The sequence below is a fragment of the Chroicocephalus ridibundus genome, chromosome 2 (genome assembly GCF_963924245.1).
Source record: "Chroicocephalus ridibundus chromosome 2, bChrRid1.1, whole genome shotgun sequence".
Lineage (NCBI taxonomy): Eukaryota > Metazoa > Chordata > Aves > Charadriiformes > Laridae > Chroicocephalus > Chroicocephalus ridibundus.
In genome coordinates this window covers 38,112,398-38,128,767 of record NC_086285.1, presented here as the reverse complement: position 1 = coordinate 38,128,767, position 16,370 = coordinate 38,112,398, and the positions used below count along the sequence as shown (strand labels likewise).

Sequence of the window (16,370 nt, the reverse complement as noted above, 5' to 3'; positions counted from 1 at the left end):
TAATCATCTTGAAAGTAAATTTGTTCTAATAGGCAAGAAGTTAAAGTATAAACAGCAGTATTATATTGTAAATAGTGTAACAATGTTTACAGCCAGAAAAGAACTTGTCTTTTGACACAAAACACCTTCACTGACTTACAGATTCCTCTGAACTAGCATTTCCCCTTTGCTTTGAAATTAAAGCCAATGTTGTTTTGGAGTCTTCTGTTCGTGATAAGAAAACCTACCTTATCTTATGGCAAATGAACCTTATCCTGGAGATGTGGGAGGGGCTGAGAACATCACTGATTGGGAAATAACACATTTCCGCACTTTCACCCCTCTTCCAATTCACCTGGGGCTGTTTCCTCCGAATCTGTTTCAACAGCCTTAAGAGACTGAGCACAGGAGGCCACCAGAAGATGCTGCTCTAGAAGGAAAGAGCTTCTCTCCTTGCAAGCACGGCCTGCCAGAAAGGAAAATCTCATCTTCCAAACTGGGTCCAGCTCATGGGGAAGGAATATTCACCCACCTACCACAACTGAATACCTACGGAAACCTGCAAACATCCCTTCTGCTCTGGTAAACCGGTGCTTCCTGTTAGAAACGCTGTAGCACACCATGTTTAGACATAATTTTGATGACCCTAGATTTGGGGGAATTCCCTGATATACGTGCCACAGCTTGTGCTCACCCAGGGAGCCCAGGCAGACCACTTAGAGAGAACATTACAGGAGAAGGCAGGGCATGGGACTTGCCTTCCCCCTATCCAGGAGGAACCCATGAAGGGAAGACAGATGCATCCTCCTGGGCAGGAGTCAAATGAGTGGCAGGAGCTAACACAGCCCAAACTCTTGATGAAGAGCCTCAGTTCCCAGCAGGGCCCAGGTTTCTGCTCCAGCTGATGCAAACCAAGCACGTGGTCAACCACTACTTGAAAAGACCATACCCACGGTGACAAGCAAGCTCCCAGCTAAGCCAAGCAGATCTCTTGTTTCCAAGTTTGAAACAAAACTTACAATAAAAGCAAAGAGTTTGGACAGGAAGCCCTGTAGCTGCTTTTTTTTTTTTTGGTCTTGCCATTGGTACGTGTGGAGAGGAGGTGGTGAGCGGTGAGTTTCTCAGCTGCTAACAGATTTGTAGCTGTAATTTCATCTGCATAAAAGTTAACCGTCACACAGGTACGTTAAAGAAAATCTAAAATGCATTTAGATTGAACTGAATTCTCCCAACCAGGCTATGCAAAAGCTAACAGTCAAGAGAATTCACATCTTCTCGGTTACCACACCCAGCAGGATTCATTGGGCCTTTTCCTTTTTTCCTCTTTTTTTAATTTTATTCTTCTAATCTTCTTTGACCTTCAGCTACCACTCCAAGTACTCACTCTCTCTGTATTTACAGCTTCACAGTCTTCTACACTTAATAAGGGGTTTGGTAGTTCAGCAGAGAGATTTCCCAGCCACCAGAGTCGGGGCTGGAGGCAAAGCTGGGTGTCACCTAGAACTTGGCGAAGGGAACTGCCAAGCGGGAGTTTGGTTTTAAGTGACAGTTTGCCCATTGTGCAGAGCCATCTCTCTCATCTGTGGCAAAATGAAATCCATGCAAACGCGCCTTACAGCACCAATGCAACAAGAATCGGGCATACACTGTTTCTAACACTGCTAATATTTTAAAATCTTGAGTAAAAGGAAGCATGAAAGCAGATGTGAAGAGAGAGAGAGCGTGACCCTTATTTTTCCGCACACTACGGGCTCTGCATCTTTTTTTTGCAATTGTACCTGGAATTCCCCTTTAAGACAGTGTAAGGTTTTACACCAATGAGCAGTAGGGCTTTTGTGGCAGTTTTAGGGGAAAAATAATACAAAGAAGCACGTATACAACCATCTCAGAGAATGTAAATCAGATGTTATTCACCAACTGTGAGTTACTGTATCTTAGTCAAAACAGGGTAGAGAGAAGAAAGCAATTCCTTTCTATTCTGGTAGCACCTTACTTCTGTGGCTGGAACTTAAAATGTACAAATCCTAATACTAGGATCATTGTATTGAACTTGTATTAAGGCCTAGGTTTACTGTAAAAGGTCAACAGTTTCTAGCAGGGATGGATTCCACCTGCAGAGGTTGACTTCATGGCTTTTTTTTCAGAGGCTCCACAAAACGCAAAGTCTTTTAGAGAGAAGCAGATTTCTCCCTGCTGTTGGCTGGCCCGACCCTGCCTCTACACCACCTCCTGCCTCCCAAGCCCCCACTAGATAAGTCTTCATCTTTCTCACTCCAAAAATGGGCCGGGAAACTGACTCCCAGCTTTTCCACCTCTCTGTAAGGATCCGTTTATCCCTCTGCTGCTCTACCATGTTGATGCATCCCGTCACCTTACAACCTCTTGGTCTTGTTCTCTAGGGTTCAGTCTCAAAGAAACATTCTGCAAACGCTTGTTCATCTGAGCAAGCACGGAGCCCTTACTCTGCCCATAGGATACAGCTTTTAATTTTAACATTTAAGCAGAAGGCCAATTTGCTTGGTAAACTACTAAGTGTCCAGCTACAAAGAGTTTGAACCGAAGGGGGAGATGCAATTAGAATAAATTAATAAATAAAATTAAAAACACTTTAAAAAAAAAATCAAAAAAGGACTTGTCTGCATGCTGAAAAATAGAGAGTGAGGTTGGCAAAAAGGAATATTCCAAGACACTCCTACATGTAAGTTCTTAGTGAATGAATTCTTGGGACATTGCTGACATGGGAAACAAACAGAACATCAAGAATGATAACCAACAAGGAAACCTCCTTTCACCTAGCAGAAAGTTGGTTTGCCTTAGCAGTATATACATTAACCTCTACGTGATCATACTGGAAAAAAGCGTTACTTCTCTTCATTTTCTCGTTTGAAGCAAAAATAAGTAAGATACATTTCACGTTTACACCCTGCTCTCCCTATATACCTTTAGATATTCTCAAGCCAGTTATCATGCCTAATTTCTGCGAAGGGCTCGGCCCCAGCTGCCCGTGCCATGCACATACGGTAGTCATGTGGCAATCGGTTCCCATTAGGTAAATCAAATTTAAAGTCTATCCCAAGGCAGAGCACTTCAGTCACTGGATGCCTGCGGTTAATTGATAGGCTCTGGACAAAAAATGAAAGCTATGTTTGCAACAAGTTAGCCTGGTTTTCAGTGTTTGGGGATGAGAGGAAAAATCCTTATGACTTACCGTTAAGCCTCAGATAGCGAGTTGGTTATTTTTCCCCCTGTACTATAGCTATTTGCATCTGAAAGGTACACCGGCAGTTTCTGTAGGTTCTACATGTACAGAAATCACAAAGGAGCAAGCTGCGGTAAGTAACTGATAGAACCAGGCTAAAAAAAATTCATCAACTTTCATTGGCAAAACCCCAGAGTAAGATATTTCAAAGCTCCCTAGAAAGATTTTCTTCATTCCTTTTTAGAGGATGCATGCATATAAATCGACTAGACTTTTTTTTTTTTAATTGCATTTTAGATACCTCTGGGATCTGTCTAAACTCTCCTGTAAAATTTCTCAGCTTTTTAATTAATTTGGGAGAAAATATGTTTTGCCTAATTTCTAAGATTTTGTATGTCAGCCAAAAGGATCTTGTAGTTACTCTTTTGACAAAGTGAGATTTTGCAATCTGTTTTTTTTCAAATGAAGAAGAGGTAGCTTTTGCATCTTAATTTGGTTAAAGAAATAGACAACACCAACTCTCATTTAGAAGATCCTGAACTCTGACAGGAGGGGTAACCAAATTACCAATTCAATTCTGGCAGCAGCAGAAGTCATTAGCATTGGTCACGAAGCTCAGTTAAATGGATCATACAAAAACTAAACAGCCTCAAAACCTGTTACCCTTGAAGCCGACAGCAGAAATCTCACAAATTCCAGTGGGCACATTGGGAGGCTACAACCTTGACAGAGAAACAACCTGGAGCTTTGTAATACACGTAGTAACCGCTTTCCCGAGGATGTATGTTATCTACATATGAACATATCCAGTCATAAATGTATTTTCTTTGCGCTTTGGTGGAGGCTTCTGAACTGATTCACAGACGGTGCTGCCAGAAGAGATGGACAAGCCACCAAGAGACTCTACAGCAGTCTTCTAATAATGCCTGCCTTTTACAGAGCCTGACCTCTTTTCACCTTGTTAAAAGCAGTAAGTAGTAAGTAATAGATCTTGTCAGAGGTTACTCTGTAGAATAACCTCTGGAGATATTAGATAGAGGTGTCCAGAGAAATACCACAAAAAGGTGCTGACAAGGAAACCAAGGGGATTATGATTAGGAAGTGTGAATAAGCTAAGGTTTCAAACATGCTCCGATTTTGGTTGGAAATGCTGAAGTACAGGAAGGAAATGTTCTACATACCATCAAGCCACCAAAAAACACACTTGAAAAGACAAGTTAAAGAGCCATCACATGGAGATTAAATACTCCACATGATTTAAGAAAAGCTGCAAGAAATGCAATTCCACACTTTTAACTAGAATAAGCAAGAATTTCTTCCTCCCCAAAACCCGATATGTCTCACGATAAAAACTGAGAAAATAATTTGCTCAAAGGCAAACAAAAAATCTGTAGCTATAAAACATTAATTGTTCCTTCAGCTCCCTTTGAATCCATCCTTGAATATTCAAATTAATCTAACCTTTTATCAGAACTTCCACCAGATAATTCCCAGTAATAGGTTTCCATTTAAGACATCCACATTTCCCCTAAAGAAGAAATAAATAAGACCCTAAAAACCTACGCCAGCAGCAAAACCAAGACTATTTCTCCATTTACTCCAATTCTGAATTTCACAATTATGCAATGATTTAATTGAAAATAAATTCCAAGATATTTCTGACAGTGTTCCTAGAGAACAGACTCTACTAAACCTATTCTCAGCGAAGTTGCCATACAAAGACTTGGTTTCTTTCAGACTATTTTTTCTGATCCCATCGGTTGATTAAGCCAATTTTGCATTGCCCTCCAGGGAAGGCAGTCATCTTCTCTGTCCCAGTCAGATCAAACCAGATCAGACCAAGCCTTAGGAAATATTCAGGAGATCTGGCCAACAAAAGGCCTCTACATAGCCACAAGAAGCTCTCAACCAACACAGCTTTCCAGGAGCTTGCCCCTGTCTTACATACACAGCGTTATATTGTGCAGGCAAGAAAGGTAAAGAGACCCAAGCCCCCCAAACCGAGAGCAGACAAATACAGATAAACACAAAAACGTTTGCATCAACCTGAAAGACTTTATTCAGCACCAAAAAAAAAAAAAAAAAAAAGAAAAAGAAAATTAATCTCTGGAAGATTTAATGCCTTGTGTCTTCCTTAATATAAGTCAGTTTCCAAAGGAGACGTATCTCATTTTGAAAAAATGTTGAAATAGAGTATTTTTACTTTTTCACATATTTTCCTCCCCTTTCATTTTGGCTGAAGATAGTCACAAAATTTGAGCTGTAACGGCAAACGCTTTCAGGCCTCCGCATTTTTCAGTGAACTTCTTCACGTGAAAGTCTTCAGTGAAGATTTTATTTTTGCCTCCAAAAGAGTCACCGGCCTGTCTGCACAGGACGAACTCCCCTCCAAAGCTGCTGCTCGCAGGATGCCCACCTTACCCACGGCAACTGCTACTTGATTTAATGCAGGATGGGATGGGGCTGCAGGGAAACCCTGTGGCCCAACTGTCTTCTCTCTACACAACGGCAAGGAAATCCCCTCTGTGCTAAATATGGGGCTTGGCAAGAGACAAGAGACTCTGTCAGGACCTCGACGTTTTAAAGTCCATCTCACATACACCATACTTGAAAGCACGGGTGGCTCTAAGCAGAATTGGTCATTAGGTGGAGAAATAACCAGTGTTTTAATGTGGGCACCAAAAGGATGACGCTTTTTTAGGGTATATTTTGATGATAGCTATTAGGAAGGCACTGGGCATATGAGGGAAATGCTATCCAGAGAATTATAAAAGGCTAAAAAGTACCACTTTCTGCATTTTCATTTCACTCTTTCACAACCAGCCTTTAACACAGGCTTATTTCCATAGCGCTGAGTATTTGCTTTCGCCTTTTTCTCCCTCAGCAATAAGCTACACCGTTTGTTGCTGTGTATCATTTACTAGGTACACAAGAGCCTCTCCATACAAGCCAATTTGCCTGATTGCAGCCTTGGTTTTGCTCTTAAAATTCTGCAACATCAGAACTACAAACAATCGATATTTTACAAAATGCATTCTCCGTGTGATACCTGCCCGCTTCAGGTGCTACGTAGCACTAAAACCTCTGCAAATGTAGACAGGGGCACTTTCCTGTCATAGACCGGTATTTTCCAAGCACTGGAGCCAAGGAGGAGTTGGCTGAAATCTTTCTTGGGCTTTCTGAAGGCATTTGAACCCTGGTGGCCGGCAATTTTATTAATGGGAAAAGGCATAAGGTGGTGGCTTCCACTGCCACATTCGCACCCGCCGTGCAGTGCGGTGCCCCCACACCCCGCAACGTGGCCACGCGGCTCAGCAGCACTCCCAATACCGCATCTTCCCCTGTTTAAAGAAGGGCGTTTACTGAAAAGAAGAGCTACAACAAGGACCTCATCGTACGCAGCATGCCAAACCAACACTTCGCTGCAAGGCATCCTCAGTACATAGCAAGCTCAAATTAAAAGAAAAAAAGAAGTATCTATTTCCATGACTAGGTTGATAAGACAGTCATCGTCGTATCTCTTATTGTCCTCATTATAAATTAATTTAGCATTCATTACAACGCCTAAAATATTTTTCCTAAGCTTATTCCGTCCCTGAAAACTTTCAGCCTGCTGAAAAGCATTTGGCTGACGGCGCACTGACTAAAAACTCTGAAATGAAAACTGGAAGACTGACAGCCTAGAAATAGGCTGTCCTAATATTTTGGAATGCCAGCTTTTTGGCAAGAAAAATTGTATAGAATCAGACATCACGCAAGAGAGAAAATACAAGACGTAACATCCTAACTGCTACAGAGGGAGCAATGTTTTCAAAGCGTTTCCTTGTGTATCCTGCAAACTTCGCTCAATTTAGATAATCCAGTAAGAGGTACAAGTGTAAGGCCACAGTATAGCAGTAAAATAAACTATCTGGAACCCCTAAATTTTAGGGCATTAAGTTGATTGACTCATCTGGGATTCATTGACTTTAACTACTTATACTGAAAAGAATCCATCGTAATTTTTCACTGTGAAACAAAAAAAAAAAAAAGAAGGGGGCAGATGGCATGCACATCATTTGATAGCTTATTTATCACAGCACCTAGTTGACTACACGTAGCTGCATTCATTAGTCCCAAAGCTTTTTAATTTCACATGGGGGAATATAAAATCCTTCTTGGTAACATTAAAGATCACTTTCAATGGAATAAAATAGGAAGCTGTGTCCTTATTTTATGTAATGTAACAGAGGCCAGAAATGTTTTTCTCTGAAGTGGAATTTTTGTACCGTTAAGGTATGTGCAGAATATCAGCTCTTATTGTTGCTCTTTGCGTTGAAGGACTCCTTGAAGGCTACAGAATTAGAGCACGTACTTTTTTAGCCCTCTATTGAAGAGATGGAGGGTATCTCAATCTTTAACAAAGAGAGCTTTTCTCCCAAGAACTTGCTAGGAGTTTGAATTAATGAGGAATTAAGTTTCATCTCAGCAGTTTTTCTAAACTTTGGAGAAAAAGGACACAAAGCCACTAGTCCCCGAGTGCCCTCAACACCCATTGACTTCAATGGGGATTGAGACAGGTCCTCCTTTTAGTTGACACAGCACCTTGCAGAATTACATCCAATCCCCTTCCCCTCCTCCTAAGAACGTATTTTTCCCACTAGCCACCTGATTTTTATTTTGCTTTAACCAGAGATGAAATTAATGTGGATGTTTTGGTGCTGACAACCTCCCCGTCAAATTATATAGTGACTTCTCATGCTAAAACTCGTTTGTTTTCACACCATCATCACTGATGATCTCAGCACAGCAGCACTCCGAGAATAATGGTTTAGTCAAACGCAAAGCCAGCAGAAGGAACATAAGACAATGTGTGCTTATATAGGGCCTACATAAATAGTGCTTTTTTAAAATGTTTGGCAATGAAATAATAGTTGTGCATTTGTTTCATTTATTATTTTTTTTATAAATTAACCTCTGGATCGTTAAAGCTCCAGAGAACCCTTCCACACCAGGGTCAGTTATAAGACCTAAAACTTTTTGTTACATCCTCCCACAAAAGATTATATGCCGAAGTTGCCCATTGCGTGCCACTAATAAAACAACTGTGGGCCATACCCTCTGTACACACAGTTTCAGAGAAGTCAATGGATTTATACCAGTTTCAAGAGTTACAGAGCTGACCCCACATATCCTGGGTCAAATTAAGAAAATTGGAAGCAAGTGGACACGATTAGGGAAGGTAATGTTTGTACGCTGGACACTGTCTATTTACCAATCTTTACAATGTTTTTCTTACTCAGTATTCCCTGTTGATTGCAGTTTAAAAAAAAAAAAAAAAATCAGAGTAGCTCAGTCAGTGACAAGATTTTTCCCAATTTCTGAAAGACTTTGCTCTCACAGGTCAGCCTGGGAACTGTGCAAGATGCTCAAGTGGCTTGGGCCTTGCTTTCCAGTCCTACAAATGAATACTTAAACTTATTAAAACTACAGGGCTACACTGACTTCCTGCTTCTTTCCACCTTCCATCTCTTTTTTTTTTTTTTTTAAAAAAAAAAAAAAAAAAGGAAAAAAAACCTACAAAACTCCACAAAAAATAAAACATAACTGAAGCCTAAGGCGTTCCTCCCAATTCACAATATGTATTGTTAAGAGTGAAAACGCGCATCATATTTAGGAGCAGAATTAGATCCTGCCCCGTCTCACTGAAAATCGCGGTGGGCTTTTCGCCTACGTCGTGCAAGCCTGAGGCCGGCGTGGTGACTGTCACAGCCAAAGAGACACAGACAGATAGATGATGGAGAGTGCAGACTGCGCACCCACACATAAAGCGCGTGAGAGGAAGGAGAGTGCACGGAAGGAATATTAATTGAGCACAAAATAAGTATTCTCAATATCCCCCTGCCCCCTTAAAAGTAGTCACAAGATGAGGAGAGCTGCAAGCGTGTTCATCTTGGGGAAACAGCCGTCCTTAACGTGACATGTCAGGCTATTACTTTAATAATGGGATTTGCACAGCGCACAACGGACAGGCTACGTTCAGAATAGACCCCGTGAATCTAATTTTCTTCTCAATGAGTGTTACAGCAGTCGGTAACTCCACAGCTTTCAATAGAGTTGCTCCAGATTTGTATCGGGGTGAGTGGAGAATTAGGCTCTACTATGATATTTTTTTTAAATCCACAGGAATGTAATTCTCCTTACCCGTTCATAAAACCCAGGGCTCTTTTGATCCTTTCTACTTTCATAGAAGGTTATTTAGAGAAACTTGTCTTTTAAAGATTCACATGAAAATAGTTAAATTACTGCTTTCTCTCACTTTTTGTGATAAACCAGCAATTACTCGAATTTAACCTATTTTCATGCTCGAGTCCTTGCGCTGCTTTATTTGTGCTGAAGAATGAAAAGAGCAGTACGAGAATTGTAGAATGTGGTTTAGTTTTTACATCATTTTTACCCCACTGTCTTTTTAAAATACTTTTCCACTGCACAGCCAGTAAAAAACCATACGCTGACCTTATTTAATAGCAGGTATAATATAAGTTTAAGTGCTACACAGATACAGTTAAGGATATGGAAGTGAGGAAAGAAGGAAAATTCCTTAACTTGTTTTTAACTACAGAATCTCTTCTTTTCCTTCATTTTGCGCACTCCCTGGGAAATGATGGAAGTCTCTACAGATGTTGATCTTGATCTCTCCAACCTTAAAATAAAAATGTGCAAATGCCCCCCTTCCCAACGCCCCGCCCCGATTATCACCAACAAAAGCAGCCTTTTTTTTGTTTTTAAAGTCACAAAAAAATGAAGTTGATGTGGTGGTTGAAATCGTCACAAACCCTTAACAAAGATTTCTTCTTCCTAAAACGTTCACTCAGTAATGAAGTTAAACAGTAGTTAGTAAAAGATATTCCTGAACAATGTGATCGATTATCTTTTTCCTACTTCATTGCTCAGCTTTTAGTTTCTTCAGGTTGTATTTTACTACTATTCCAAGAAAAGAAGTTCCCTTTAAGCGAGGTATCAGCGTGCCCAAATTTCTAATACAGACAGTGCTCATTTCTGGACAAACACAATTCCAAGCTCTTTGCCATCACACACACGGGTCACCTTTGGAGTTGCAGCTGGGCTCCTAATAATATTTAGTGACAAACTCATTCACTGACTTGACCAGAACCAAAAGCAGGCACAGATTAAACCAATCAGCTAAAAATCACTTCCGAGTAGTACCTACAGAGGTATGAATTCACAATTTGAAGCTCCTCACCTAGCAAACAACTGTTGCTATTAAATACAACTTTTTTAAAAAAGTTAAATAAGGCGTATATTTGGACTGGAAATGATGGTAGGCTAGTTCACACATGACTGAATTACTGCCAATTGATTTGCAGCATCAATGCACAACAGAGTGACCCACTAATACCATCATCCACATCTTGGAGTGCTCTGCTGTTTACTTAGACAGAATACTATTCTACAGGTAATTACCATACCAACTCAGCACTCCAGAATTGAAAGATTTAAAGCACGATAAAGGGGAAAAAAATAGAGAGAGAGTGCAATATGGTAACATCTCAATTTAGTTCTTACTGTTGTAGTCACTCCATACAACGCATCCTAAACCCAATCTCAGATTCCGTTTATTGTGCTACAGAGCCCCCTGTGTTGAGCATTACACATTAACTAGCATTACTTACGTTTGGCCAGAAGGAAAAAAAAAAAACCCAGATGTTAAATCTAGGAACCACTAATTCAGGTTAATTTCCCACATGAGCCAAATTAATTTCTGAGTGCTCGCAAACAGCTCAAAAAAAAAAAAAAGCTGGCTATGAATAACGCTGCCATACAGGTAATGGAAGGGTAACTGAAGGCATAAGCCCACAAAGCAAAAAGGTAAAAAGGCCACTTTTTCCTCTAAATGAGAGGAAGATCAGCCTAATTAAATAAATTTCCGTGATAACCCTTGTATTAAATTTAGGCAGTGTCTTCAAGGATGACCAGTTTAAGCTCAGTACCTCCCCATACAGAAAACTTCAAAACACAGAAATATACTGAGATTGGGACCACGCACTTCAACTGCATCAAAATGTTCACGGCGTGGTGGCACCCAAAGACAAGGCCCTGAGGACAGAAAGAAACTGAGATGAGAGCAAAGGAAGCTGTTTGAGAAAAAACTGCAAAGGCCAAAAAAAGCGATAGAAACTATTTGTAGAGTTTACGTGGGGTAGAAAGTGGAGAGTGAGATCAAACCATGCCCAGCCCCTGAGCTAACAGAGGTCTCGGTACCCTAGTAAGAGTCATGAAAACATTCAGAGCCAAAGAAAAGCAGAATCGGCTCCTGATGCTGGCAAAGGTAGTAGGGGATTTGTAGTATTTTCCCCCCAATTAAATTCAAATCTCGTTCCTCCTGGCTTCTTCTAAAGATGTTGCCCTTCTTATCACCCGCTGAGTGGAGCTCTCTGGCCAAGCGGGGTTGCACCCCACACCTTCAAGTCACCTTACGCGGAAGGGTGTCAGGACAGTGACATGAGCCATCTCAAAGGATGAGCTAATTAAAACCACACACCTAGACAGACACTGCTGATGACAATGTTTCGGGGCATTTAGTTTGAAATTGTGTGCGGGACTGATTCCTTGAACAAATTCTCAAAAAAAAAAATAAAAATACATAAGACGGAAACAAGAACCAAAAGCAAAACATCTTTTAAGCTAAGGAAATTATCGTAAGCTTTCAATGTTTTACTTCGAAAATCCTACAGCCTTCAGCAAAATCCTTGGAAAATCTCTTTGTGTTTTTAAAATAGCATTCGATATCACCGTCTAGAAGCCTACAAACCACTCCAACCAACCCTTTCCAAACTCTCTAAGGGCAAATAACAGCTGCATTTCCCATGTGATGGCCAGTAAAAAAAAAATTGCTGACTCTCACTATTTTTAATTACAGAGTAAAATAACACCTTAGTGAAAAAACTGTAGGCATACTATTATTTTAAAGTGCCGGGGTTGCCCCTTCAAGCTGAGCCTTAGCAGGAGCAAACGGTCAGTGCACAAACCAACAGAACAGCTCCTTGGATGTAACGAGACGCAACAGCTTGTCTGCTTCAACAAGTCTTTCTACCTCCTCACTGACCGAAATCATTATTTTATGTACGTTATGTTGTGCTTGTTACGTACACCTGAGACAATTTAAATCATTTCTTTGATTCTATGTATAACCACACACACACACACAAAAAAAGGTATTTCCATAACAGCATTTTGTTTTCACATGTCAAGTCTACAAGAGCTAATTTCTGTACATACTGCTGTAATATGGCCAGTGTTCAAATACGGCATGATAAGATATTGTCTGAGATCATTGTTTTGCCAGTGTCAGGGAATACGACACCTTAAAAATTGGCATAGTAATACAAGTTTTGGTAAGAGGAAAAAGTGTTTTCATAGTTCTTATTCCAAACTGTTGCTTTAAATTTACGATCAACTTTGATCATTTCTCAAGGCAGAAAAATGCAAAAGTCCTAAAAATACTATTTTAAGGCTAGAGCCCTAAAAGCCCTAGAGCATTATAAATTTGCAGAGCAGAATATATCATTTACCTAGAAATAAGGGTGGGGTTTTTTCAGGGGTTAAATAGTGTGGAGAAGACAAATCAACAGAAAATTCTTTTGAGATATTGCAGAGTGGTAAGGACCTACCAAACTGCCTGATCAGTCCTGCCGTTAGTACTCACGACTGACAGAATCTCAAAGCATTTTAAATATTTCCACTAGGACTCATCAGTATTCGTCGCAACGAGAATTTATACAGGAAAGAGTAGGCCAAATAAGCTATCTTAATTATATACGTCTACCTATTAATTTGGTTAGTATGAGACAACCATAACCAAATCAAAGCAAAAGAATCACCTGGACCTATGAAGCGGAACCGAGAGACCTGTTGCTTTATACATGTGTCCGTGTTCCCAGCAACTGCATCTACTGAGTAGAGTTTTCCTGTAACGAGCTACAAGAAAAATCAGTATTTGCGGGTCTTGAGAAAAATTACCATTTTGTTCCAATAATAAATCATATGGTCCTTAATAATAATAATAATAATAATACTAAAAAAAAATATTTAAGTAGAAACAGTTTGCTCTTCTTTTATTGCAAAATCTTGTCCAGAAATAACGTTCTCATAATAAAGGGTTTATAGGAAAGATGGTCACTGGAATTAAAATAGAGCTTGAAAGACGGCTAATAATACATAAACGTAGGTATAAGTCCTCAAAGCAACAGGTTTATGGAAAATCCAGAAAGTTAACTAACAGCAGAAACTGGAGACACAGAATGTCAAAGATTAGAGGAAAAGTCCTTGATCAAATAAATTGTTTTAAAAGCAACAACAACCTTGCAAGAACTCTTCCAATAGTTAAGATCCTCGTGCCTTGATTAGGGGCGCAGAGACGGGTTTTTAAAGGGGGCCACAAGCAGACAAGTTAATAACCAAGTTCCCAATCGCTCTGCAGCACTCACTGAGCTCGCAGAGATTCTGCCCACGCAAAGCTGAAAGGTTTAGTAGGTAAAAAGCTGCCTTCTGAAGGCTCTGTGAGATTGCCTCTCGCTCACCAACTGCAGAGTGAACTCCAGCTCTCACTGAAACCATCTTTCACAGAAAACTCCTCTGCAGTGCACGGGATAAACGTAAGCGTTATTTTAGGTTCTCAACGTGAGGAAGTGACCATCAAATTAAAAAGTACCTATGACACTTTATTTGTGAAAGTAATTCTAATTCTGATAAATGGTGATGTAAATAAAATGACATGTACAATCTCGCTTCTATCTTTTCTTTTAATCTATATACATGGTTTGCTTCCCTTTACATTCCCCGGGCTAAATTAGCAGAGGCAGAGTTCGATAAATTGAAGCTGAACTATTAATGGATATTTTGGTGAAGGGTAAAGGGTTCTGATTGTTCTAAAAGCGTAGAGTTTTTAAAATACTGCAGTTTTGACTCCTGGAAGAGTGCCATCCAATATTCAAGAATGGCAGACAGAGCTTATTGCCTTTTTTATACGCTATTACAAAACTTTTTGATTTTAAGCATTAGTCTGACTGCTCCTAACAGTCTCCAATTAAAGATGTAACAATAGAAGACCACCGCAGTTTCTTTTTCATGCCATAAATTCATTATTTTTATTTCCTGTTTCACTCAAGTTTTTCATTTAAAGTTTTGAAACTTTGATGTTCTCCACAGATGCAAACAAACAGAAATCCCACGTAAGCTAACAGGACGGCAGAAACATCCCCAAATCTCTGGACAGCAGTAGATACGAGTTCTTCACAAATCCATGCACGATAGAGAGTAATGAGAAATCCCTGGTTAGTTATCATAAAAATAGATTCCTTACCATTTTCTGCAGAGCACAGTCAGGTTCAAGTTGTTTTGTTCAACCACCACACCAACTGTTCTTTCCTTTTAGTGACTTTTAAAAAAAATAAAATAAAATAAAAAAAGCACCTCACTTTGCCAGTGATAGCTGGGGGGAAAACTCCCGAGAGCTTTTAGGCTTCAGTAATCAAGGCCATCAGAACTGTACTTCATTAAAGCCGTATAACACAGTTCAACCAAGAGTTACGTCCCAGGTTGTAGCTCTTCGCCCCTCTCTCGTTCTCTCCTTTCTCTCGCCGTTTCTTTCAGTAAATGAGACTAATTTTTCCAGTAGCCTTTAACTCACTAGATTAACTGCCGTGGAAAATGTGACTACAAACTCAGAGCACTGTCTAGCCTCCAAGCCAGCACAGAATCAACTTTGTTGTAAGTGTTGAAGGACACCTAGCAAGCTGCTACTTGCTAAGTTCATAACCCAGGACTATATACTCGCAAAGAACAGGACTGCGCCATCTAGTTAACTGCTGGGAGCGGATGCCTCGGGATGCAGGGCTTTAGCACTTGGGAATGTTCAGTTTTCTTAAAGATTCAATTGTTGGGTTGTTTTTGTTTTTTTTTCAAATAAAATATCACTACTGAGATAATCCACATCTAGTGGATATGGGAAAATTTAGGCTATAATAGCGCAGCGAACTTCTACATCTATCTTTGATTTACAAGATAAAAGCAACTTTTAAATTAAAGAGCCTTTCTGCTAATAGAGCTTATTATGCCAGAGACAGGAATGATTTTCCTAGAAAGTTGTCCCTGTGTGCACGCCTATTATCTTTGCTTTCCCCCTTCCACTAATGAGCATTTATCTAAAGAGCCTGTTAATCCTCTGATGTGTGCTTCTGGTCAGAGGTAACAGTTTGAATAAAACCACTAATCACTTATCACTAATCACTGATCATTAATCACACTTTTCCCTAGTGCTTTGCGACCTGTACAGCTCCCCTTAGGATTAAGGAGTCACAAATAAGGATTTCAGCCATTTTTTTTAATAAAGAATTTCCAGCTTTTGATACCGACAGCCTCATTCACCACATGAAAGTTACAAAACAGCGAGCAAGGAGTTTCAACACTGCACACTTTTCTACTGAAAATAAACCATACCCTTATAAAAGTGTACCTCCTTCAGCAAACACACACACACCCCCCAAATTATGCTACATTTTTGCATTCGGCTCTCACCTTCCAGCTCCCAATTTTTTTTCAGTCCACTTTCTGGATTATTTCTGTCTGACAGTGCCTTACAAGAAAGTTTTCCTTCGCCACTGTTACTTGACAGACTGCTGCTTGTCCAAACGGCCCGACAAGGAAAGGCTGGTGCAAGCCAGCGGGCAAGTATCTCTCTGAAAACTGCACGGTCTCAAGGAAAGCCCAAGCAAGATGCTTCGCGGTAATTATTATGCTTCCGTTCCAGCTATAATTTCATCTAGCTAAGCACTGTTTCTTACTGATAATATATGGAAATCTTTTAATCTTGCTGCTTAAGATACTCCTAATATCGGTCTGGATTCAAAAAAAAAAAAAAACCACACACATATGGACATTTCATTTTCCTTTATTCCTACCCCCATCTTCGAACGACCTCTCTCTTTCCGATTGTAAAGCTTATATTAAGCCCTGGAGATGAAGGATCACTCACCATGCTTGGACATAAATAATAGAGGAGGCAGAGTTTAGCAAGTATTCCCCTTACACTCCTGAAGCTCTTAGCGTCCTGAAAACTTCGCTGGGGAGAGAGAGACCCCTGTAAGAGAGGACAGTGGCGGAGGGGGAGGGGGGGCGCGGAGCTGGGGAAGGG

General features: G+C 40.2%; 1 protein-coding gene across 4 annotated transcripts in view; it reads right to left on the bottom strand.

Moving 5' to 3' along the window:
* CREB5 (cAMP responsive element binding protein 5) overlaps nucleotides 1-16,370 on the bottom strand; it is a 260,697-nt gene that overhangs the window by 243,338 nt on the left and 989 nt on the right. The window contains exon 2 of one of the 4 annotated variants that reach the window (XM_063325089.1): nucleotides 16,212-16,298. The exons of 2 other annotated variants lie outside the window; for them this stretch is intronic. In XM_063325089.1, the coding sequence (XP_063181159.1) occupies nucleotides 16,212-16,214 (3 nt within the window). In that variant the 5' untranslated portion in view covers nucleotides 16,215-16,298. Of the gene's footprint in view, nucleotides 1-16,211; nucleotides 16,299-16,370 lie in introns of those variants that run through there. One more of the 4 variants, XM_063325092.1, reaches the window with a different exon arrangement.